Source organism: Lasioglossum baleicum, unplaced genomic scaffold (assembly GCF_051020765.1).
Source record: "Lasioglossum baleicum unplaced genomic scaffold, iyLasBale1 scaffold1922, whole genome shotgun sequence".
Classification (NCBI taxonomy): domain Eukaryota; kingdom Metazoa; phylum Arthropoda; class Insecta; order Hymenoptera; family Halictidae; genus Lasioglossum; species Lasioglossum baleicum.
In genome coordinates, this window is record NW_027470981.1 from 1 (window position 1) to 26,204 (window position 26,204).

General features: G+C 48.7%; 4 protein-coding genes across 4 annotated transcripts; 3 read left to right on the plus strand and 1 right to left on the minus strand.

Annotated features, from left to right (window-relative positions):
• Positions 1-668: 668 nt before the first annotated feature.
• On the plus strand, positions 669-2,417 carry LOC143221117 (uncharacterized). The gene is given in 5 exon segments (XM_076446640.1): positions 669-774; positions 827-879; positions 1,023-1,242; positions 1,316-1,603; positions 1,606-2,417. Coding segments are annotated over 5 exon segments (1,479 nt in total).
• A 1,779-nt stretch (positions 2,418-4,196) lies between these two features.
• On the plus strand, positions 4,197-5,963 carry LOC143221118 (uncharacterized; the record flags this gene model as incomplete). Its single annotated transcript, XM_076446641.1, is given in 6 exon segments — positions 4,197-4,263; positions 4,266-4,393; positions 4,395-4,430; positions 4,628-5,603; positions 5,606-5,761; positions 5,764-5,963. Coding segments are annotated over 6 exon segments (1,563 nt in total), but the record flags the coding sequence as incomplete, so codon positions are not given.
• Positions 5,964-8,214: 2,251 nt separating this feature from the next.
• LOC143221119 (uncharacterized) lies at positions 8,215-9,553 on the plus strand. The gene is made up of 2 exons (XM_076446643.1): positions 8,215-8,226; positions 8,363-9,553. Exons 1-2 carry the CDS (start codon positions 8,215-8,217, stop codon positions 9,551-9,553), a joined length of 1,203 nt encoding a protein of 400 aa, XP_076302758.1.
• Positions 9,554-9,810: 257 nt separating this feature from the next.
• On the minus strand, positions 9,811-20,173 carry LOC143221120 (angiotensin-converting enzyme-like). The gene is given in 14 exon segments (XM_076446644.1): positions 9,811-9,955; positions 10,735-11,077; positions 12,204-12,328; positions 12,421-12,590; positions 13,154-13,251; positions 13,356-13,547; positions 13,685-13,828; positions 15,368-15,464; positions 16,006-16,164; positions 18,174-18,410; positions 19,505-19,537; positions 19,540-19,703; positions 20,039-20,057; positions 20,120-20,173. Coding segments are annotated over 14 exon segments (1,980 nt in total).
• Between the last annotated feature and the right edge of the window lie 6,031 nt (positions 20,174-26,204).

Consider the following 26,204-nt stretch of genomic DNA (forward strand, 5'->3'; position numbering starts at 1 on the left):
ACGATCGCAACCGCAGTGCAATTCCCTCTGATACGACCGTGAAAGTCCTCCGTTGCTCCACGCCTCTGGCTTTCCGGTATTTTTCCGGAAGATCGTAAACGTATCTCTCAACTGCGCCCATGTTTGCAACCCGAGCCATTTAATTTCTCTCCTTGGATACGCTCGATTTAGAACACGTTTACCGGCAAATAACTTTTACTCTTGCTATAGAGTGAAAATTAGTTCACAAACCTTGACACCCGATACATAAAACCTAACCCAACTATTCGAGTTAATTCGATGTCCTAATTCAATTTCAGAGTGGCTGATTTTCATTGCGCTCTCGTTGTCTTTCGAACCAAAGATTCGCAACAGACGCGAAATAAGAAATAAATCTAAACTCTTCGACGACATAAAAATAAACTCTAAATTTCTAGTTTCGAATTCCGAAATGGATGGATCGAAGACGGGATCGGATGTTCGTTCGCTTTCGTTCGGTGCGTGACTCGCATCGAGATCGGATAACCGGCATTCCCGGTGTATGGTTTTCAAGGTCGCGCCGGCTGAGAAAAGCGATGCCGCAAAAAGGCGTGAAAGATCGGTCTGGTCGAGTGTCCCTCCGTTTAAGGCTGCTCTAAGCAGGAGTCAGGTTCCTCAAACCGATACCTCTTGACCGGGATACCACCTGGATGAGTTTCACTCTCAAGCCTCGCGAAAGCGAACGCTCTTCCCCTCTCGGTGAATCCGTCCGGCCTGTGCAGCCTCTTGGCCGGAGAAACGCGTGTATAAAAGCTAGTAAATCCACGGGATCGATTTACTTCTGTCTAGTCTGGATCGTGTATCGCAGAACCCTCAGCCCTGAAGGCGACAGTACAGTTTGTCTGTAGGATGGGACACACGGTACGTGTCGAAGTGGTAGGCACTTCGTTTCACGCTGAAGTGGTTCGATATGGTGCGACGGTGTCGGAAAGTGGACGCGGGGAAACGTAACCTCCGCGAGGACAGAGGAGGACCGATCTTTCTTCTTTCCGTTCTATTTTTAGGGACACACAGCGATTCTGCTGATAATCCTCGTGGCAATAGCATTAGACGATTCGACAGCTGAGACGCGGAGTTCGAGTTCCGAGAAGGAATATCAAGTCGCGAGACCGCAGAGGCACTTTAGGCAGGCGCGAGAGCACCGTGCCACCGAGGGAAGGACGAGTGGTGCGCCGGCCAGCAAGGATAGGGGTTCAAGGTCGACAGGATTGCTGGAAAACCCTCGTGTGTAATTTATCGCGCAACAATCCTCTTCAATCCCAGACCAGCGAGTACTAATTTAACGAGATCGTTACAGATGGCTCCTACAGGCCTGAAGCGGACCAGCAGGCGGAGGCAGGACACCCGGAGGAGATTGTTCTCGAGAATGACCGCGTCGAAGGAAAGGGAGCTTCGAACAGCGGCAAGATTTACCTAGCGAAACACAGAGCGGCCGCCGGTGTGCCTCAGAAGGGCCAAATTCTAGGTCATCATATCCGCGAGGACGTGCACAAGTTCATAACAGTGATAAAGAAGGTAGCGGCACCCTACCCGGTGGAGAAGACGATAAGATACCCCGTTGTGAAGAACATCCTGTACCCAGTCAAGGTCCTGTACCTCAGCCCTACGCGGTGGAAAAGAAGATACCGTACCCTGTGAAGATAATCGTCAAAGTCCCGCTTAAAATACCCAAACCGATCCCAGTGGTCAAGGAAGTACTCTACCCGGTTCACGTACCGGTCGATCGTCCGGTACCCGTAAAGGTTTATATACCGAAACCGTACCCGATCGAAAAGAAGGTCCACTACGAGGTGAAGGTGCCGGTGCCGAAACCGTTTCCCATCGAGAGGAAGATACCGGTGCCGGTAAAAGTGCCCGTACGCGTGTCTCAGCCATACCCGGTCGAAAAGGTAGTTCGCTACCCCATCAAGATAGAGGTGGAGCAACCGGTACCGGTGCCGATACCAAAGCCGTACCCTGTGCCGGTCGCCAAACCGGTTCCCTACCCCGTCGATAACCCGGTACCGGTACCGGTAAAAGTACAGGTACCACGATTGGTGCCTGTTCCGGTCGATAAGCCGGTTCCTGTCAAAGTTAAGATCCCGATACCGGCGCCCTACCCCGTCGAAAAGGAAGTGCCCTACGCCGTGGAGAAACCAGTGCCTGTACCGGTTCGAGTGCCGGTTGATCGGCCAATACCGATACACGTGGCGAAACCCGTAGCCTATCCCGTTGCCAAGCCAGTCCCATATCCTATCAAAATACCCGTTGCGGTACAGCGCAAGAGGAGTCAGTCTCTGGAAATTATTATCACGGATGGAAACGATGAGTGGAAGAGGAAGAGCTGTTATCGGATTATCTTTTTTACTAGAGCGCTTGTCGAAGAAGCGAAATTTGGAGAAACGAATCGAATGGTTTGAGAGTCATAGGAGACATAGGTCCCTATAGGTTGGAAGTGTCTGTAAAAGTCCTGGTTACGTTCGGTTGTTTAAGTATAGCGTTTTTGACTATCGTCGATAACGTAGAAATTCTTCAATTCGTTATCTTCGAGTCGTTTAATAATCTTTATGTAAAGAACTTACAATACGGAGTTTCGATTTGAATAACGATACTCTTGTTAAATTTTAATTATTTACTACAAACGTATCCTGGTATTTTATTGGACTGTAATTTATATCGACTGCGTCGGTTTTATGTAGTACCTGCGAATCCCGATGATGGCAGGACGATGTAAAAATAAATGAATTTTATACAAGTATAATTAATAATTCCTTTGTAATCAATTCTCGTTACCCTTGAAAAGATTGATCTGTTTGTTATTTATTTAAATTCGTTATCGAACTATTGCAACGTTCCTTACTTTACTTTGCTTGTTGCGAATGCGACAGTATCTGGTACCAAAATGGCGAATACGCGCAGTAACCAGAAGTGGATTTAAAAAGATTCGAATTAGGCGCTCGTAATTCAATCTCCACGAGAATAGGAAACTTTAAATTACCGATCTTATTCTAGTCACGATCGCTTTCGCTCCAATTATTTACGCCAATGTTCCCCATAGAAATTGATCCGCGCGATGCAGTTTCCAACCTTGAACGAAACTTTCCACGATATCGCGGTGGCTGGCGGAAAATGGCCTAATTAAAATAAATCGGCATAACCGAGGCAACGATGCTTGAAAACCACGACTCGCGAGATTTGTATCGGAATAATCTGATCTCGCTGCAATTGGAATATGCTGATTCAAACTGCGCCGGTCATTTAAACTCCCGTAACGCGATTAGGAGAGAAAAAGGATGCACGATCGAATCTTGCGCTTCTCGTCAAGCTTTCTATATCGCGCGTGTATACCTTAAATATCGATTAACCGTTCGATACAATCAACCGCGGGCGTGTAGGTGTCTAATCTAATTGTAAAACCGGAAGAAGAAAGCTGGATTTCAAATGACGGAAGGAAGTATGTACCGGTTACAGTTTCACTCAAACTGGACCCTAGAAACTCGATGGCACGTGTGATCGATGAAGATCAACGGCGAGGAAAACGGCAAGGACGCGAGAACGCTGACCGAATGCGGTTCTCCCGTTACAGATCTTTCGAATATTCCGCGATTGCGAGAGGAACAATCGCTGGAAAAAGACGAAAAAAAGAAAAAAAGAAGGAAAGAACCCAGGTGCAGTTTCATTGGTCGCGAGTTCCGCGAGCAGAGGTTCTGGAACGTTCGTTCCAGGGAAGAAGAAAAACGCGCAAGTGGCAGTAGATCAGGGTTCGGCTGGTTTTATGATTGCACATAGAAAGTGGTCATTCGCTTTCATCTGTCAAACATAAATAGCGCCGGCGTTCTGGCGAGCTTTTCATCGGATTAATGAACCAGAACCTGGTCAGGTCGCGACGGTTCATCGCGAATACATCCTCGCGTTTCCCACGAGTATACGGAGCCGCGGGAATTCGACGTTTTCTTCGCGCTTTCATCCTCTCTTCGACTTCTCAGCGAAATACCGCTGGGATTAGACCCGTTAGCCTCACGACCAACAAGAAGTGTCCAGGAGCGATTAAAATTTGGCTAAACCGATCAGTCCGTTCCAGAATATAGTTTCGTTCTAGCCAGATAAACGAGTGCTTCCGCGACGATAATTTAGCGCGGCGGAGATATTCCGAGATTTTCTTCTCCGGTAATGAAACGGTTTTACGAGCCGAATAGTAAACGCCGGCGCGTTTCCGCGCTCTTGGACCCTTTCGTACTGATTCCCATGAAAAACAATGGCCGTTTAACCATGGATAATTATCACGAGCCAGACGTTCCAAGCCTGTAAAGATCCTGCTTGCTGGGCGGGCGAAAGTCGTCCACCGCGTATAAATAATACTCGGACTGCATCCGTTTGGATTCAGTGCACCTTCATCTATCGCCAGGGAAACTAGGGAAACCATGGGACGACTGGTTGGTACTTTGAACCTTCGACCTTTCGGTTTCTTCCTCCTTTCGCGAATAGTCACGAAGAACCGTAAGAAAACCAGATAACCTTCCGATCCCGGAATATCAGATCGAATCTACGGGGTTGCCGACATTAGCTCGGCGAGAAATTATTAATTTAAGACACAGGAAATAAATTTCTAAATTTCTAATTTTCAACATAGGAGCAGAGTGTGATCGCGCTGCTATGCTTCTCCATGGTGCTCACTTGTTCCGCCACGCGGAAAGAGGACCTCGAGAGGGCAGCGGAGCTCGCGGTGGAGAGAGCAGCGGAGAGAGCAGCGGAGAGAGCGGTGGAAAAAGCAATAGAGGGTGGAAACACCACGACCGAGTCGAAGACAGTTCGGGAATCGTACAGCAACGCGAGAAAGACACCCCATCGCGAGGATTCCGACGATCGTGCTGCTTCGACAGAGGACAAAGACGAGTCTGACGACGACACCGAGGACTGGAAGTCTGGAAGGTTCAGACTGATATCGTTCAAAGGATGGCCAGGTCGAACCGAAAACGAAGGCTGGAAGAGGCTGCCGAGGAGTCAGCCACGCGCGGAATCTAACCAGTGGCAGAAATCGGAAGTCCTGACTGTCGAGAAGAAAGTACCGGTACCGATAACGGTGGAGAAGAAGATAGCGTACCCGGTGTACAAACCGATACCGTACGAGGTGAAAGTGCCGGTACCGCAGCCGTACACGGTCGAGAGGAAGGTGCCTTACCCTGTGAAAGTCTTCGTGAACGTACCGGTGGAGGTGCCGCAGCCGTACACCGTGGAGAAGAAGGTACCGTACGAGGTGAAGGTAGATCGGCCGGTACCTTACAGAGTGGAGATTCCAGTACCTCAGCCGTACACCGTCGAGAGGAAGATACCGATCGAGGTGAAAGTGCCGGTGCCTCAGCCGTACACGGTCGATAAGGCAGTTCCCTACGCGGTGAAAGTACCGGTGAAGGTCCCGGAACCGTACGAGGTGGAGAAGAAAGTGGCCGTACCGGTAAAAGTCTTGGTGAAGCGACCTTACCCCGTGCCGGTACCCGAACCCTACGCCGTGGAGGTAGCCAAACCGTACCCGGTGCCGGTGGCCAAGCCTTACCCGGTGGAGGTTAAGGTACCGGTCGACACGCCGTTTCCGGTTCCAGTCGAAAGGCCGGTCCTGTGCCGGTAAAGGTACCAGCGCCGGAACCGTACACGGTGGAGAAGCCAGTCAAGGTGGAAGTGAAGAAGCCTTATCCCGTACCGATCAAAGTGCCGGTGAACAGACCGTACGAGGTCTACGTGACGAAGCCTGTACCGGTATCGGTAGAGAAACGTTCCCGTATTGGGTACAGGTACCTGTGCCGGCCAACTCCGACTGGAAGCCAGTTAGATCTCACGCGTGGAGAGGCAGAGCGGATTCGAGTAAAAGCGAGGAGTCCACTGTTGTTACAGAGGACAATGGCGGTGGTAAAAAATTGGACGGGTCTGGTAGGAAATCGGGTCACGAATCGCGTGGAAGGAATCCGCGATGACGAGGATTGTATCGCGTTGTTGCATCTCTTGTTTATTTCGACCGACTTCCTGCATCGTTGATGCATCGAGATAAAGCTGGGATTCGTTATCCACGAGGATATCGCTGGGTGTTAAGTACGATAAAATTGCGTCGATGTTCTGTTCAATGTAAATAAACGTGCCTTTAATACCACAAGATCCAAGGATCTTGCTTGTTTTATCGTCTCTAAGCTGTTTCTCTTTCGTTCGATTAACTCGCGGAGAGAATAATCGAATGCAGGAGGAGCGCGGCGGCGCGAGTTTCCCACGGAAAACTCGTTAACGCGCCAGCCGATACGCATATCTCTCGAGCAGCTCTCTTTCCCAAGAGCGGGTTCTTTACGAGGAAGCGGCTCTCGATTAACATCCTGCTTGAGAATTCTCCGGCCGTTCGTTCTGCCGCGTATGCAACGGAATACCGAATAACGCCGGTAAAATCCTGCAAGCTCTTCCGATGCGTTTTTCCCTGATCGGGAACAGAGCGTTGCGAAGAAATTATCCGGCGATCGGCTGTTACGAAACGGTGTCTTATTCCTCTCACGATACCAGACACCGGGTTTCCGGTTAGCACCGAGTGACCCGTACCAGTCGATAACGCTACATAATCGTCGGATCGGCGAATCAAAGATGGTGGCCGAGAAACTCCATCGCATTGAAACGGAAACGCTATCGCGCGTTCAGGATCGACCAGCGTTTCACCTAATCTATCAACGGTATCACCGTATTTATTCATCAGCTACCCCCGTTTGCCATTTCACTTTCGACGCCGCCTAATTGCTTCTTAAACTCGCAATTAATGGCCGCATACTTTTCCATCCCAGCTGCTCCCATCGCTCGGCTTTCCAAGCTTTGCAATTACCAAGCTGCGCGATTACAAAAAAGTACATTTCGACCTGCCCGGTTTCGTAACCGCGACGCAAATTTATCCCCGATCGAGTAACCGCCGAGAGAATGTATGTAAGCCACCGCGGAAGCCGACTGAATTTGGAAAGAGACTTTACCTTCTCCGACCGGAGGTCTAATGCAATTAACGTTCATCGACGCGTTTGCAACGGGCCCGGGATCTACACGATCGATCTCTCGAGCCAGCCGTGGCTTCATCGGACACAGCTATGGATCGCCACGGGCCCCTCCCGGCTCGCCTTGCCCCCTTCCACCGTCTAGCTTTTCATTTTTTCTTCTTCTCACCCTTCCACCACGGGCCCTCTTCTTTCCTCGCGCTCTCTCCGTCCAACCAACAAGGGCCCGTCGCGGACCAGAGGACTCCGTTGTCGATGAAAACGTCGCGAGACCTCCTGCCGAGGCCGGAAACCGAGAGGGAGTCGTCCTGGCGAGAAACTTTGGCACGTGGAAGTGGCTGCGAGAGAGGAGAGAGAGAGAGACGAGCGTCTGCCTCTTGATCGACGCAGGGTCGAGACGCTCGGGGAGATCGCGAATTCGCGCAATGGCGTAGGATTTGCGAATTTCTTGGGTTAAAAACGAAGGTAAATAAAGACGTTTAGAGTTTGCAAAAAGGGAAGCTGAGTCACCCGTTGAGAACGATTCCCTGTACAGGCCGATTGGCGACGTCCATGACGCATTCCACGAAGGAGGAAGTCCTGCGGAGTAGTCGGGCTAACGCGTGCGGGAACATTCTCTTTGCTCGATAAAAATCGGTAAATAAATCAGCCGGCTGAAACGTACACCTTCTAATCTCCTATCTGAAATCCCCGCGCGCCGTATCGGTTATTTATCTACTCGATTATCTCCGTTGTTTATACTTACAAATCACTTAAGCTTGATCCCCTAATTGCCTCGGGGCGGTTATCACGCGAGCTGGATCTTCTGAGCTCGGTATCGATATAATCGAGGCAACGATCGCGCAGCGGGAGGGGATCCCGGTTAATATCCGCGCGTCTTCCGCGCGGCCAGCGTTTCCTTTCACCCTGGAAGAGAATCCCGGCTAGCTTCTACGCCAGTGCAACGAGTTATGGAAGCGGCGTCGCGGCCGGTCGGGATTCGAAAAAATGCTATAACGTCGCGCGCGTCGAACGAGCGGCCGCTCGCTCGCCCGCTCGCTCGCTCGCGCGCGCCACGCGCGAGTGTTTCACTTTTCCGCGAACGTAGCGCGAACAGAGGGGCTCGCCGGCGGGCCGCCGACGGGGGAAAGCGGACTATAAAGTCCGTGGCATCTTGGGGGGAAGTATCCAGTAAAGTCTGGACTTCGACCAGATATCGGAGTGCCCGTGAGACATGAAATTTTTGGTGAGTACAGCGAGAGAGAAAGAGAGAGACCAGGCCGGTGAACTTTGAAATATTTCACGATTCCGTGAGACGCGCGATACGAATTCGAACGGGAGACCAGGAAAGAAGGGAGATCGAAGTTGCGGTTTCGTTTCAGATCCCTACGATATTCCTGGGCCTACTGGCCACAGCGGCCTGCGAGAAGGGGGCGACGAAGGACGCGGAGGCTCAAGAGTCTAACGTAGAGAAGAAGCAGGAGAAGCGAGGTCTGAGCCACCTCGAGGGTGGCCTCGACGGCGGCGACTATGGCGGAGGGCACGAGCTGTCGGGCGGAGACGGCGGCGGATACGAGGGCGGTGGTTACGAGGGTGACTACGGCGGTGGTGGCTATGGAGGCGGTGGTGGCTACGGAGGCGGTGGTGGCTACGGAGGCGGTGGCTACGGAGGCGGCGGCTACGGAGGCGGCGGCTACGGAGGCGGCGGTGGCGGTTACGAGGACGCCGGCAAAGTAAAGGAGATCACAATCGTGAAGAGCGTGAAGGTACCGTACCCGGTAGAGAAGAAGGTCCACTACCCGGTGGAGAAGGAAGTCCCGTACCCGGTGAAGGTGCCGGTGCCTCAGCCGTACCCAGTGGAGAAGAAGATCCCGGTACCGGTGAAGGTATTGGTCAAGGTACCCGTGCACATCCCGCAACCTTACCCGGTGGAGAAGCAGATCCCGTACCCCGTGCAGGTACCGGTGGAGAGGCCGGTCCCGTACAAGGTCTACGTTCCTCAGCCGTACCCAGTGGAGAAAAAGATCCCTTACCCCGTGAAAGTCCCAGTCCCGCAGCCGTACCCGGTCGAGAAACCCGTACCCTACGCGGTGAAAGTCCTCGAGCACGTACCCCAACCGTTCCCAGTCGAGAAGCCGGTCCCGTACCCCGTGAACGTACCCATCGAGCGACCATATCCTGTCCACATCCCGAAACCGTACCCAGTGCCGGTGGAGAAGCCGGTACCAGTGCCTGTGGAGAAGGCAGTACCTTACCCAGTCAAGGTGGCCGTGGAGAGACCAGTCGGGATACCAGTGGAGAAGCCGGTACCCATAGAAGTAAAGATACCGGTACCGGCGCCGTACCCGGTGGAGAAGCACGTACCGGTACCCGTGGAGAAGCCTGTACCTTACGCGGTTAAGGTACCCGTGGAGAGACCAGTGGCAGTTCCGGTCACGAAGCACGTACCAGTGCCGATAGCCAAGCCTGTGCCCTACCCGGTGAAGGTACCGGTACCCGTGTCGATTCACAGTCACGGCTACGAGTCCGGAGGTCTGGATGGTGGCTACGAGTCCGGGTACGGCCACCATTAGAGGAGGGTTCGGATCGAGGGGGCGCCACCAGCGTCCGACACCGTCAACTCGACCGTTCGGATTGTCGCGTCACCTTGGCTCTCCTCCCTTTGGAGAACCGTTAGACATAATTTCCGACGCGATAAGGGTATATTTATTCTAACTGATCTTATTTTGGATAACACGTGGCTGAGCCGAAGAACGGCTTGATAGGGGAGAGGTTGCGGGGTGGGCAACGGTACACGGGGCGGCCCGTTCTTCGGCCACCAGTCCTTCACTTAGATCCTAGCGTTTCGATACCCTTTGATACCTGAGTACCTAAGAATACACATATTGTATATGTACGATGTATTGTACAAAGTTTCTGTCGGCGTGCGTCGGCTGACGCGGTTCACGCCTCTGTACCATGTCTTTCGCTTCTTTCTAATAAAACCAAAGAGCAAAAGTCGATGGCCTTTCAATTCTCTCGTCACCGGAACATCCACTGGACCCTGAGTCATCGCGAGACCCGAACGATATCCCCTTCCTCCGTTCGATTTCGGCGTCTCGATCGTTTCCTCTCGCCCGTGGATCGGCTCTGGATCGATCCAAGGCCGATTACACGTCGGTCGCCCGGTTTCGCAACACCGTTTTCCTTCTGCGGGAGAGCACGCGACGCGGAACACGCGATAGCATCTTCCAATCCACTTTCGCGATGCGCGGTAACGCAACGTTACGTCCGTAACGGACGGGCCGACGTTTCCCGGAAAAGTTGGAAAGTAACCAGCCGGTATGCGAGAACGATCGCCGGGCTCCCCACGAATCCTTTAACGCGGAAGCGGCCGGCGGGTGATTAACGCAACAAAAAGCTGGCCGGCAATTAGTCCGTCTATAGAGGAAGAAAGGGAAACTTTCATCGCGCGCGTACACGTAACGGAACGACGGAAGAGCCGAAAAATCCGCTCGAGCATCTGGACGCGAGCTAGCGCGTCTCCGGCCGGCGAACAGAGAGGACCGCTGACACGGAGAAAGCCTCTTTCTCTCGGCGAATCGATGATACGACGTGGAAACACGGAGAAGGCTTTGAATTAGGAATGATCACAGGTGAAATCGTCGGTTCGTGGATCTTAGCAGGGGAGAAATCTGGCTGCAATCGGCTTTGCATGCCTGGTCGATGATTTCCAATGGAGAACCTCGATTAAATCGCGAGTGCAGAGACTTACCGGATGTACGGGATGTTCGCAGGCACGTGATACTTGGCTCCAGGATCGAAGTCGTCCTCGGATCGCAGCACCGGAGGCTTGGTCCCGGCGTATTGCTCCATCAGCCGGTGCCAATGGCAATTGTAGTCCTCCCTGGTGATGTAACCGCGGAACACGTCCCATCTCCACCTGTCCATCGCGATGCTGAACGGCAGCATCACCAATTTATCCATCGCCAGAGTGAACAGGTAATTGATGTCCGCGGTCGACTCGTCGATGTACTTGTTCCCCAAGCCGAGAGTCTGCAGATGACGCAGAGTGCCAACGCTGAGGGCCACGGCTTCGCCGACCGCTTCGTGGAACCCTGTGTAAACGTGTCTTTAAAGTCTCCGGTTTCGTCACGAGGTAATCATCGGGGAAAGCGACCGCTGCATCGAACGAACAAACTGTCAAACAGCGTTTCGCGCTTCCAGGGTGAAGGACCGAATGGTTCTCTCGTCGATATAGCTCTCGTCTAACTCGCTAATATCCTAAACTCGTCGTCGTATTCTTTACGACTTAAATCCACCGTTTTCCAATCGAAAGCTACCAATATTCGTCCAGAGGAAACAGAAGTGTCCCGAATAGAATCGAATGAAATCGAATTGGTTCGATTCTCTCATCGAATCGATCTGATCTAGTTTGGTAATACCCTAAACTCGTAGTTGGATTCTTTATTCGTTAAATCGATCGCTTTCTAATCCAAAGCTACCAAAATTCGTCCAGAAGAAACAAACGTGTTCCCGAACCGAATCGAATGGAATCGAATTTAATAGAATTTCCCGTCATCTCGATTGCATCTCGATTGCCGAGGTAAAACACGAGTCCGGCTGTGTCTCGGCAAGTTAGCAAGGCACATAAAGCGAGCCGGCAAGGTCGCAGGCGTCGTTCGGGATTTATTTTGCTAGGATCTACACCGCTGCTGGGCGAACGACCGGCCGACGCGGCACGGTGAAAGCGCGATTATACCATAATAAAAATATTTTAACGATCTCGCGTACGGATTGGAGAGTACTCGCACATCCACTCGGACACGCCGGGCCGGCGCTCGCGCGAATCCACCTCGACCGTATCGTTCTCGCTCTCGCTTTCGCGCTATTAGCCGTAAAAGTCCCGCGTGGACCGCCTACCGGAAGTCCAGCGGACCGGCTTACGTAACCACCGCGTGTCGTCCATCGTGCCATCGCGTGTCGTTCCGTTTTCCCTCCTTCGACGATCTCGCTCGTTCCTCGTTTCTGTCTTGTCCACAGTTCGCGTTCGATCTGTATCCGCGAGGACGAAACGCGTTCGGTGTTTCGTTCGACGCCGAAAGATTTCCGGCCCGACAGACCGTTTGGTAGATCGATTTTTGTGAAAGGAACGAAACGCGGTTCTTTACCGGACTTTTTGCAACGGTTTTGTAACGTATGTTCCATTTATCCCGGGAGGAAACGATGGAAAGGTCCTCGTACCTGGATTGGCGCCGTCTCTGAACTCTCGCGGCAATCCGTTGTACCGTAAAAAATATTGAATGTGAGCCATCTCGTGGTGCACCGTGATCAGGTCTTTCATAGTGACCTTGGTGCACATCTTGATCCTGTTTGGAAAGTGAAACTCGTTTAATCGACGCTCCGGGAAATTAAACGCGTTCTTTTTTGTTCCCGCGGATGTAGAGTTTGACCCAGTCACCTGTAGTCTAGACGATTGCAGAAGTCCCAGGCGGAGGCTTGGCAAATTAGAGGCCTGTCCCCTGGGTCTGTGATTATGCTTCCGGCCCAGAATTCCGGTGGCATCGCGCTCAGGTTCAAGGACAGGTAAAACTCCTCGGCGACTCGGAACATCTCGACAGGCGTGTAACCCTAGGAACGGAATAATCTCGATATCGGTTGCAGCCGAACAGAGGAATAAACGCGATACAGGGTGGTAATTAAAATTAATTAGATCCGAGGAACGTCGGAGCCTGTTATCTCGCGGCAAGAAATAAATTCGCGTAGAAACGCGGCGTGAAAGTCTCTGCGCATAATTGAAAAACATTAGCAGTTATAATAACGATTATAATCGGACTGCCGAGGCACATATGAAAGAACAGCGCCATGAAATCGAGAAATTAATTAATCGGGTTGCGTTTTTACCGAAGTATATAATCAATAAGCCTCGGGGTTCAAAGTCCCGTCGGTCGTGCAACGATTTTCTCTTGAAATCGAGTACGAAGGGAGGAAATCGGAAAGGAACATAGAATTCCGATATGAAACAGGCGAGCGAAATATTGCATTTCTCGAATCTTCACTTACTTCACCGTCACTTTCGAATCGTAACAGGTTACTTTCGATTCTACTCGGAAACAATGGCCGGACTGGACTGAATTCATTACGCCGTCGAAGTTAATTCCTCTGATAAGAATTATATAATGTTCCGCTCTTACCTGAGCCTGCATTTCCTCCGTCACGTCCAGGTAATTCTTTCCCGGATACGGTGTCGTTATGTCGATGATGTTGGTCCACGACTGTCCCCAGATGTTACCTGTACATTTCCATCGGAATTCGCAGTTAAAAAAAAAAAAAAAACGAAAAAAATCCTCGAAAAATGGTAATTTCGTTTAATAATATCAAGAGCGCGACGAATACCAAGTATGTGAGCAGGAAGCGGAGCATGAGTGCCGATTTTCTCGGGCCCGTACAGGTCTCTCAACTTTCTTCGCACGTACGCGTGTAACTCCTCGTACAGAGGACGTATCATTTCCCAAACCTCGTCGATATCTTGTTGCAGATTCGGAGACTCGTAAGGGAACATCCAATACTCGGCTGCGTCCGTGAAATCTACCAAACGAAGATTCCTTAATTATCTTAATTACCAACGATAACAAACTGGCAAGAGTGCCAGAGATTGAAATAATTCTTTAACAGCTCGAAGATATTATCGGGCTTTCTTAAGTACAGCTAATTGTCCGACGTACTATTTAGTCTAGCTGCCTCGTTATTCAGCGTGACAAGCTGCTGATAGAGATCTTTGATCTTCATGCCGCTGCGTCGTCTCCATTCGATCCAGACGTACTGCAATTCGTCCCAATTACGGCTCATCGCCATGATCTGCGATATATCTAAGGAACAACGTCATTGTTAGACAAACGGGCCGTCTGTTTACAGGATCGTGCCTACGCTGGAATAAGATTTTCACCTCGAGCAGCTTTCACGATGATCGCGCTACCGATCCGCTTCTGATCGTTTCTTGCGACACGTGTGATCTAAGCTTCGTGGAAAGCTGGTTACAGCAACGGTTAAAGAGATCAGAGATACGCGTAGCTAATCTGCATAGTTCGAAGCTAAACAGATCTCGACTATGCGCGGTATGCAAATGAGACCTGTCGAGATCTAGGATAGTTCCAAGTTCCACCGTACTAAACTTTGTGTACCCGAGCTATTTGAACCTGAGTTACACGAACTCCAGTTGTACAATTCCATTGATGTATATACTCTATCTAACTTGATCTTAACTTGATCTAACTTTAAGTATCGATGTTTCTAGGGTAAGTGATTTTATTTCAAATAAAGACAGATTGCGCTCTCGTTCCTAACACGTTGGTTGTTTTTCTCAGAGTTTATCTCGTTATCTCATCGTTATTTCTTAGCAATTAGACGTGGAAGTGAAATTTTTCTCAAAGTTTCGTTTTTATACCAAAGTGGATCCAACTTGACGGGTTTCATTAACCAAATATTAGCTAAAGAATGCATTAACCGAAGAACAAAGCTGACGCGAAATTAACCGATTAAACTTAACAACGTGTTAAGTACGATAGCTATACGCGACGAAACGATGTTGCACAGACGCGGAAAACGCGATCTCGAAGAAGATATTCGGGATCTGACGTGGCTGGAAACCCTCGGATACTCGAGATCTATTACGCACTTTTCCCCGACCACGTGTTACATTCGCGTTGGTTGTTACGAACGAAATCTCCTCGGATTAAATGAACCGTGAAGACAGGAGAATCGCTCGGAGGATCGTAAACTTCCGTGTTCGAATGGCGCCGCGTCTCTTCGGTTGCTGATTGCCTCCTGCGGTTTACGAGGCGTCATTTACTATAACCAGACTCTCGGAGAACATACTCGTGACGCGAGAGAAAATGGTTTCTAAAACATCCTAGATCTCGGATAGAAATTAATCAGCCGATCCTTTGAAGAGAAACGATCTTGCAAGCGTACATATCCTCCATGAAAATGTATGTTTCTTCCTCGATTATGCGAGAGTTGGAAGAAAGATCCGAGATCGGTCTCGTGTCGATATCTCTCAGGGAAAAAGAAACGAAGATTTCCACGGAAAATCGGGCGAACAATGATGGAAAGCCGGTGAGGGGGAAAGGGAAAAGGAGGAGAAGCCCGTGAGATGGAAGACACGGCGAGTTAATTCGCGATGAATTTTCATGAATCCTCTCCAACCCCTTTAAACCGGCGCGTCGACGCAGAACGCTGCAATATTCATCGTCCAATCGCGTTTTACGATTAGAGAGGCACTTTCTTGCGCGTAACAGCGGCCGCTTACGCGTTCCGCGGCAATTTCGCCGGCTGCCAGCCGTGAAAATCGTATCGCCGTTTATTTTCCCTCGTACAGACGACTCGGGTTCTTGGACGTTATTCATTACCTGGATAGAGCCGCAGCCCGCACCGGAAAGGATCGTTGTGAGCGCAAATGCTAGCCTCGTTGTACACAGCCAGCATGTTGTTGATCACGCGATTGTACTGAAAAAAAGCAAGGAAGAATAGAGAAAAAGATGAAAGGAACGAGACGGAGGGAAAATATAGAGAGAGGGTAACGAAAGCTTTATTGGCGCGCGGTGCTAACAGGCGAGAGAAAAAAAAAGATGGCGACGTTGTTGTTTCCTGTCGTGGAAGAACGTCTCGTGGTTCGTTTTCTCGCACGGTCCCGCTTCCTCGGTTATTAGGAAATGAAATCTGTTCTTGACAGATATTTCCTATCCGTTTGATCGCTCTGTTACGGAGGCAAACGAACCGGAAGCGCGAATAGAAGGACTCGAAGTCCGAGTGAGCGAATTGGCATGATTGCTTTTCGCTTATTACCCAGTGTTAGAGTTAATGGTTTTTTAGCTCCCTTTCCACCGCGATTAACTGCCACTCGGGATTTTTAATCGAATAGGTAACCGAGAGAAACTGTATCACCGGTTGCTACGCTATTTAGGTTTCTCGCGCTAGGAAATTGGTTAGACGGATAGAATTACTATAGGTTACCACGGTTAATTGTACGTATTGAGTAACTATTCACCCTGTCCAACTGGTCTGGTGGCAGAGCAGGTGGTCCAACCGCGGATAAGTATCTGAGACGTCTGCTGATCACGGGATCTCTGATGTTATTCCTGTCGATCCTCGAAATCAGGAACCACGCTTGGTTTTGGAAGTCCGCGTATATCCTCTGAGCTTCCAGCTGAAACGAAATGTTTGAATCCTCAGGAACTTCGTCGAGAACTATATCGATAAATCGAATCGTTTTTTTTTTTTCGTTTTGTGACGGGATTCTAAGTCTCGTGTCGAAGAGCAAGGTAGTAATCGGTTGGAAGGTGATCGTCCGTGCGAAACTGGTTCGAAGTGCAAATCAACCAGCGGCACGTTTACCGTTACAGATAAACGCTATCTCTACCCTTCCTGGGATTAGAGGTAGACGAAAGCATTAGAGGAAAAGAAAAATGCTCTAGAAAGTGTGCATGTGTGTCTTTATGGGTCATTGGGAGTCGTTCAGATAGCGTGGAGTTACTCGGGATAAAAGGAAAAGTTAAAGCACGTTCCAATGCCTTTTCACTTTTACCGTATCGATAAACGAGAAACAAAAACCGGCCAAATCACGCGCAATGTCTTTCCCAATTTTACATCCACGCCTGGTACATACTGGTATAATAATAATCTCGTTAAAGAACGAAAATCTATTAGAGATTTCGAAATTTCATCGTTCCAATGTTACGGACCTTTGCAAAAATTCAATCCGAAAATGATAAATGGTAAATAAACCCTTTGCACTCGAGAAGAGACGTATTAAAAATAGTTATACACAGAATACCGAAATAAAATAATTTCATTCATTCCAAAACGCAAACGTACAATTTCCTTTCCATGTTTTATCATAAAAGGTATCACCGAGTTTATAGAAACGCAAGGAAAGTTTCTTTATGGAAAAATTTCTTTATTTCGAGTGCAAATCGTTGTTAACTCAGCAAGACCTGGACAAACGATAACGACAAAGGAATTCATCGACGAACTTTGAGAGTACAGTCATTCCGACTCTTCGGAATTCAACAGCAGCGCGAACAAACGGATAATACTTGAAATTGTTCGGGAGGTTAAGCAACTGGAAAGAATCCCATGAACGCGTGCTGGACGTAACTGGCATTCCCGCGATAGACGAGTTTCCCCGAGCTTGCAGGCAGAAGAAAATACAAATAAATATGAAGAAACGAGGCATGGGTAGCCGGCGATTATCATTAGCATCACGCGACTGCCTAGCGGGTTTCGCGTTGAAGGCTGAAGATTTCCGTTCTGGCATCGTTCGGACTGATGTTCCGTTGCGAAATCATTCGGGATACACCGACGGCACAATGGCACCGGCTGGGAACGTTTCCCGCGGTGGTGTGGCCCCCTCGGCGGACAATAAACGCCGGCCACCGTCGAGGAAATCCCCTCGTGCACGCGAAATTGCGATTCTCCGCGTCTTGACAGCGACGATGACGTTCCACGGTCTCACGGGCCGATTCCTGGAGCAGGTCGAGGTCTCGGTGCCATCGAGAAACCTCCGACGATTGCGTCTAGCATCGCCGAGTATCGACAGCAACGTCTTATTCTCGCAAGCTTGGAATTTGAAAGTTAATCGCTTTGTTTGGCTTGACCGGTGATCTAATTAAGTCGTAAGCTGATGGAGAGACTGGTCGTTAGTCCGGTTCGCACTCAAGGTCGCCCGGGGTTAATTCCAGTATAATTCACGGTCGTAGGTTGGTGACTTTACAGTTACGAAGAGCTGACAAATGGAACGATAACGAATCTGTGGGACGATTTCGTTTTTCGCTTTCACCACGCCCGAAACTTTTATCTCATGCGGGTGTTTCGGTCACCATTTCGTAGGCCCGGTTGCTCAAATTACACATTCGTGGAATTTTAATTATCGGCTTGCCCAATGAGATGTAACGGATTTTTAGAGAAAACGTTGCTCTTTCTTCTTCGGTGCAAAGCAGCGCTCCTAACTCGTTCGATATTATATAATCACGCGCTAACTAAGTTAGCTACTGCACACGAGATGGTTAGAGGCTATAAATCAAAGCGTTCGATACGTTATTCCGTAAGTCTCCGTTTGTATAAAAGGAATTACGGTTTCTTGCGTGAAACACCGAAGTTATCTTCCGGTTAATCCAATGCGACAAACGGTATACCGGCGAACGGATTGGTACTTACAGCCTGCAATTGCGTGTACTCGTTCACGTCGGTTTCGTAGGCCCACTGTGCTGCGACATTGGCGCTGCATCTTTCGGTGCCAAGGAAATCCAATCTAGCTAAAATGTCCTGTAACTCTGCCTCGGTGGGTGGAAACCTATTACCGAGATTGTTACGAGAGTCTTCGTTCAGAGGGGGCAGATCCAGCTGACTGGAAACCAGAGGGAACAGACCCAGAAGGATCCAGGGAGACATCGCCTGAAAAATATCGCAAACAAGGCACGGTTAGAAACATCGCGGTATAACGTCCAATCAGGAATCGATTCGATTGTCTATCATTGATTATGCGATCATTATGGCGTCGATAGCAGGTATTTATAGCGTCGAAGCTGTATTCTCAGGTCGATAACGGGGATGAACGATTCTTTCCAATCCTGCGCACCTGTCCGTTCCCAGCCGTGTTAAATATCGAGGCGAATGAACCACGGGAACGTTTTCAAGGTCTCGTACCTTCGGCGAAATTTAATTACCACTTAGCGTCGCGTGGCAGGAATTCTTTGGTAAAGAAGTAGCCATTTCTTGGAAAGTTTAGAGAATTAACGGGCCTGCGGCAGCGAGTGTGTACGAAGCTCGACGCGATTCGAGATAACGAGACCGCCGGTCGATTTAACGACAATCATTAGCCCCGCGGAGGATACGTTTTCATAAATCATGCAGCTGCATTACGAGCGAAGCGTTTACGTCGATTCATTTGTCGACATCACGGTCACGTGTTACGTCTTAGCGTTACGTATTTCCTTCGAGCACGAAAGACTGTTCATGCAGAGTAGTAAGGTCATCTACGATCGCACGCGTCCTGCGACCTTGAACGTTCGATACTCGAGCACGATTAATCGACGCGTGAGAAACTCGTTCATCCTCGGCATCCGAGCCACAGGAGTTTTATCTACCCGTCTCCATCGCGTCTACTTTCACGAGGACTAACGTATACGTGTAAGGGAAACATTCGGCGAATCAACCCCTTCTAACGTCTGCCATTCCGCGCTACACTTTCACCGTGGAACGAAAGAAACTGGCAGACTTATCAATCAACCCTCCACCTCGGCCAAGCCCCACTTTCTCACAGCAACAAAGCCGTAAAACTCTCCAATTAACAGGTTCACCGATCCATACGTCAACCCCTCCAGGTTCCAACCCCATTCACGTCGCGCACTTTCATCCCCTTACAGGATCCTTCATCCGCATCCTCCGAGCGTTCCTCGCTCCCTTTCCCGAGTCGATCAGCGAGCCAAGTCACCCCGGAGGGTGTCCACGCGGCTCAAACAGGGAGAGAAGAACGGAGAGAGACTTACGAGTCCTTTCATCTCTCTGTGATCGAGCGCCGGTCACCTCCGTCGGGACGCTGCTCGATCTCGGATTGAACAGCTGGCACCACGGTCTCGCGGCTCTGTGGACGATGCACGATCAGACGCGACGACGATTCTGACGAGCGGCCGTTTCGTTCTGGCGTCGTTAATAGCCCCGTGCCCGACGCCAAGTGTACATTTATCCCTGCGAAGCAGTTCGAACGCGACCACAGGGAGGTCATCCGTGGCCAGAGGTGGGGATCCGTGCACACCTCGGTGTCGTCGTCGAACCGACGACGTCTCCGCTCGTGGACAAGCGTGGGAGGATGAAACCGGAGGTGGGACGTGTCGGGAAAATGCAAAAAACTGGAGAAGCTCATTGAGATCGACAGAGTGGCTCGGGTCGACCCGTTGGGGTTCAGTTATGCCCTTCGTAATTAAACAATACCTGAACTATCGGTCGAAAAGATTGGTCTCGCAATTTTCCTCTCTCCGATTACTGAAAATCTGATTTCAAATAAAATTACTTTTTATTCATACCCATTATAACTTTGGCTACCTGAGTCTCAGAGTTCCAAGTCTCAGAATTTCTATTACTACTAAAATTATTATTATTCATACCCACTGTAACTTTGGCTTCTCGAGTCTCAAAGTTCCATGTCTCAGAAGGTCCATTACTACTAAAATTAGTATTATTTATATCCATTATAACCTTGACTACTTAAATCTCAAAGTTGCAAGTCTCAGAATTTCCATTACTACTAAGATTACTATTATTTATTCTCACTACGTTTAGGTCTACCATCAAGGATTGGTAGTTCTAGTGTTAACGGTAAAAGTCACTCTTGACTGGCTCGTAATCAAACACTTGTAACGTCATTCAAATTTTTCCACCCAATCTTATATTTACATTCGCTGTGTCTTTTTGAGAACCGCATTTCGTATATCGAGAATGATAAGGCTCGATGTCGAGTCCAAGTGTACACAGGAACCTACTATAAGGAATTAAACCTTGGGTTTAATTCGACCATTCGTGGTATTAATCGTCTGCCAGTTTGCGTACAAACTATCTCGTAATTACACGCTACCTGCGTGGTTTTATACCTTTGCATTGCTGAAGATCGGTTAAAAAAGTGGCCATAAAATGGTCTTCGAGCACGATTTTCAGGGTCAAATTCTTTAACTCTATTGTGTTGCACTCACCTATGGAATACGCGCAACAATCAGTACGCAAATCGACACACGAAGGAACGGACTGAACTTGTAACGCTCGAGGAGTTAAAAATTGGATCGAAAGAAACGGGAGTGTGAGAACTCGTATTAAAATGTTCATTGCAGAATTGGAAATCGGTAATCGACATGATACACAGACCGAGGAGATCGCAGTTTTTATTTACGTTTTTTCTCGCGCATGGCGTGACAGTTCCTGCGAATACATAGCAGTCATCGTTTCTTACTCCGTTTCTCTATCACTGTTATTTTCAGTTCGAACCTTCATCCATGACACCTGGTTTTTTAAGCAGCAGCGAGATCGAGAGGAGAAACGTTGACTGCGTTTGTCAGGTTGTACACGGGTATCTAGTCGCGAGACACGCGAATAGGAATTCGATGGAGGCAGAATATTACGAGACGAAAACAGGCCAGAGAGAAGGCTGGCGGAATAGAGGAGCAACCTGCTGGTCGATTGCGAAAGCTCGAAGCTCTCACGTTGACAAGCGTCGTCGTACACGTCGTCGACCCCTCTCAATGAGTCTCATTGTCTGCCAGCCGAGCACGCGCCTCTTTTGCGTCTCGCAACAAGTTTTCCATTCGTCCTCCAGCTCCGTGACAGCCTCTGTCGCGTTATCGCGTCGAGAAATTAATCCGAGACGATCTCCTGGAGATCACTTCGGCTTAAAGTCTCGAGAAATCTGCTAATTTCCATCGAGACTCCGTCCGCGACGAAAGGGTTCGGCCAGGTGGTCGAACGGTAATCGATCAAGCCGGCGATGGAAGGAAGATAGATCGAGACCCCGTGGATGATGGATAGCGAGAGGATAATAGACGTTATTCCGGAGAAGATTAGGGGATGCTGGAAACGAAGCGAGAAAAATTGTCATCGTCTGGCAGACCCTCTGTTCCCGTCAAAGGGCTCGACGCAGATTTCTCAAAAGTCCTCGTCTCATCGCCCCTCTGCATTAGGTTCATCCTCTCGCCTAATCTCTAGTGTTCTCTCGGTGTTCTTCCAGTATCCCCGAACCTACTACAATCGGTTAAATGGAGAATAAACATTTTTCCAAGCGTCTGCTCGTTCCTCCATTTTCCTGCTTTCATTTCCCTTCTGGTGAAACCTCCCAGTCCGGTGAAACGTATTCAAAGCGAGGGATATCGGAAAATCGGTATCGGAAACGATTCTACGACGTTCGGAGGAAATAATAGGTTTTGCATATGAAACGTAGACGGACGAATTCCACGAAGGCGAAAAAAAAAATGACTCGATTCTGGCGGATGATTCATCAACGGCCGCTTGTCTAATTGCGTAATTATCTTCCAGAGGTAATCTCATCGATGCCGCTTCCTGCTTCGACAACCTGCGTCTTCCTGAGAACTCTCCGAGCGTCATTGTGTCACCGTCGCATCAGCTTTTAATTGAAACCGTGATTCATAATTTTGCAAGTCTTAATAACGCTGCTTGAGCCGTGGGAAGGAGGCAGGGTGGAAATTGCACGTTTTAATATTCATTGTTCGACAGTCGGTTTTCGACTCGCGATTAATCGCGAACTTCCGCCGTTTCTGCCACATCAACCTGACGATGATTCACGAACTTAAACCTGTTTTCATGTCGCTTTTACGCGCAAGGGTTACAGCCGAACTGCCAATTAATATCAACGATATACCTCGCCTTAAGATCAGTCGTAAATCCAGCAGTTTCTTTCCTCTGTCAAATTATCCCCTTATACCGCCCGGAATAATTCGTTCAGTTGCAGATAAATTTACGTAACTATCGCTTGAAAACCTTGTTACAGCTATCACCGATAGCTTGCGTAACGTTTGAATTTACCGCAATTTTCGCTGCACTCGCAGTTTTTCCACGAGAAGCGATAAGGCGGCGTACCGTGGGAAAGAATGCGGGGAAATAGGCAATTAATATTCATCGCGAGCACTTGTCCAAGGCGATCATCGTGCGCTGCTTTTCATAGATCGAGAAGCACGCGTCCATCTGCGTGACGCATCGGCTAAACTCATTGATCGGCAATAAAACCGTAAACAACCGCGCCCTCTCAGGTGCCAGCAGGATTGTCTCACGATGATCTGGAACGTTACATACGTGACTGCAACTACCATTTGTTTGCCAGACCTTGAGTAGCTATGCCGAAGCTCTCCTGTCAGCGAGTACGTTTTATAACGAGCTACCTGTTTGCGTAACTCGGAGCCACCCATCTTTTCTTCCCTCCCGAAATCGTGGTTTTAAATAATTTCCATTCGTCGAAAGTGTATACACTTCCTTCGTCTACTTTCCAAGTTGATTGATCCACGATTTTAATCGTGTATCGATATTTAAAACAGTGGTTCAAGTCGATGAACTTCGCCTCGAGATATCGAGAGCTTCGCGTTTTAAATATATTATAAATTAAAAATAAATTACGATAAGTTTTGCCTGCCGTAACATAAACGGAGGCAATGAAGAATGAGATAAAATTTTCCATTCAGACTTCTTTCGCAATTACCGGAACACACGTGTCATTCGCAAATCAACGTAATTGTCTCCGTCCTAAAAGTGCTTTAAAAATTTCAGAGCGAGAGCTAAGAATCTCACCGTTTGTATAAATTTATATTCCCCTATTTAACGGAGTTAATCGACGATTTAAAAAGATTTACAAACAAGCGGATCGTGCGTCGATTTCTCATCGAAAGAGGAACTCTCCGGCGGTGTACCGTAGTTTTCGAAGGAGATCACACGTATTCGAGATTACGTTTCACACGAGCTCGGTTAATTGCCGCGGTGTTCGCCGGCGAAATTGAATTAACGCAGAGAAGGACACGTACGGAACGCGAATTCAGGTTTCAATGCCGAAGCAGACGCGAGAAGCGGTAACGCAATCGTCGGCCAGGTGGTTTTTACTTTAAAAGCGCGCCTCGTGTTCTCCCAGCGAGCAGCTTCGACAATGCTAATCCCATGGGCAAGATAATGGGTGCACCGGTCCCACGTACTGGCCGCAATTCTGGTTCAAGTACGCGAACGTTTACGAGGCGCAGCCGTGCGTTTCCTCAGCCTTTTTCCCCGTCGCTGATAGATCTTCGCGATCATTCTCTTTCCCAACGAGAAGATGCTGTAGCCTCGCGGCATTTTTCCGCCCCGCGTTTCTTTCCCCTGAAAACTCGCCTCTTTTCGTTATTCGCACGAGCAAGTCTCGCCTTTCCACCGCGTCCCCTATTTGTCTGCGTTTTTTGATCGATTGTTTGCCCGATCGTTGCGGTTGGATGACATACGACGTGTCTATTTGCCGAGCTAATGGAGGATGATTTAACACCGCGAGGGGATATCGCGAGGCTAATTGACATCTTCGAGCTTCTGTTTTAAATACAATAACGAAACTGACAGGTGATTTGATATAGAGATAAATATAAAATAACGATATTCTTTACATTTTTGGGGGGTTATTGAAAGGTATGAAATAAGAGAAATGCGACGGTACCAGTTTGGTGAAGGAAATAAATCTATTTGCCGAGATAATGGAGGTTGATTTAATACGGCAAGAAGAGATATCGCGAGGATAATTGATGCCTTAAGGTTCCTGCTTTGAATACAATAACAAACTAGACAGAAGGTTCGACGATGAGAAGATAGATCGAGCAGTGTTATAAAAACCTCCGCGAAGATTGCAATAAATAATTAACACTCGATTTATAAACCAGGGTCGTCCGTGTCTTCTTTAGCTCTCTCGTAAACAGAGGTAAAGCATGAGGCAAAGCTCAAAATAAAATATATTTGAACAGAATATTTATCGCGACTATAATTTAAAATCTTCGAAGATGTTATAACAATTCTTTCAATATAGATGCGAAGTACCCTGATTCACGCAATTATTGTAGAACGCCCCCAAAAATACAGAAACTAAATCGAGAAGTCTGTAATCTTCGATATCAATGTAATTTTCGATACACGTTCGTCAAATTTTCATTCGAATTATTTAAGTGACGCGAAATGACTCGTTTAAAGCATAAAACTTCCTCCGCCTCTGTAAAACGCACGCACTGCGAATTTTCGCGTATCTTCCACGGAAACAATCGCGTTACACGACATAAAACCGCGATTGTCAGCGTCGCGACGATGAAACGTGGGAAAGCAGTGATACGTGTTACCGGTATTACGCGAGCAGACTAAAGAATTATTCAAAATGCAGTAGGACGAAGGCAAGGTCGATCGTCTAAATGATTGAATCCTTTTCATCGATCTGCACCCTCCTGGGTGAAGGTTAACCACGCGTTTCAACCGGGAAAATGGCCGACCGAAGAGGATGCAACGCGCTGCACACAGCAAATCTAACTCCGTATATCGAAAACAAATTGGACCGGTTAATTGCGAGTTATTTAAAAACAGCAAAGTTTCGCGGATTTGCGCGTTGTGAATTCACGTTAATAGTTCTGGTGAGACAAATTTCAAGATCGTGTATCTGAAATGTAATTCGAACGAGAAACGCTCACGTTTGCACGGATACTGGTAGATATTTCGCAGCTGAATCTTAAAGCGAGACAGACTGACAGTTTAACGACTTGACTCTTGATACACGAAAAAAGAAAGAGAAAAATACACCAGACGATGCTTGGTTTCACTGCGTCCACCTCTGACTGCCGAATTTCAGATCCCATTACATTTCGTTTTCGTCTCTATAACGTCGCGCGTTTCGTCGAAAAACCTGGCAGTCGGACTTATCATGCAGGACATGGCCGACGCGAACCGGAAGTAGAGGTCGCGCGACACATCTTTCCAATTCTGCGCGTCGCGTCGCGTAACGCACCGACACACGCGCGTTTCGTTTTAACCGTGTTTTCGTACTTTGGACAGTTTCCACTGTGTTACGCAGTCTACGTCCAAGATTGCGCATTGTCGTGTATGCTCTTTCCACGGTCTAACCTTCAACCTTCTTCCTCCCCGGAGAGTTACCTGGTACCACGAGCATCGACGTCGAGGCAGACCAACGATTACGTTAACGAGATTCGATTAATTTCAACGTGGACATAAATTTCGAAGAACGAGGTTGAGCTTCTAATTAGCTTCGTTTAATCTGCTAATGATATCGGGTATCCTCGCGATACGGAGTCGGTAAACCCAATTAAGCTCAATTAGGATGATTATTAATCGGCGATGCGATCGGAAAAAGAGGAAGGAGCGTCGTTCAATGAATTACGCGTGCGTTCTCCGCGCGGTTGCGTAAGAAATCGAGTTGCAAAAAGACTTTGACAGGAGAACGGAAGTCGTTGGTATATATCGATCGAATTTGTTCGAATATAGCTTGGAAATTGTCGCTAAAATTAGCGTCAGCGAAAGATGCGTTTGATATTCTCTCGCAAGCTTCGCAGCGTCTCTTCCTGTGCTTACGCGTTTCTTTCGTTCGAGATTGTTTCCGATCTAGGTCGTTCTATTTCTGAGATAGAGATCACAATGGAACAACGTGTTCCAGAACGACGATTATCCAAGACATCCGCTGCAAGGATACCGGCTCCT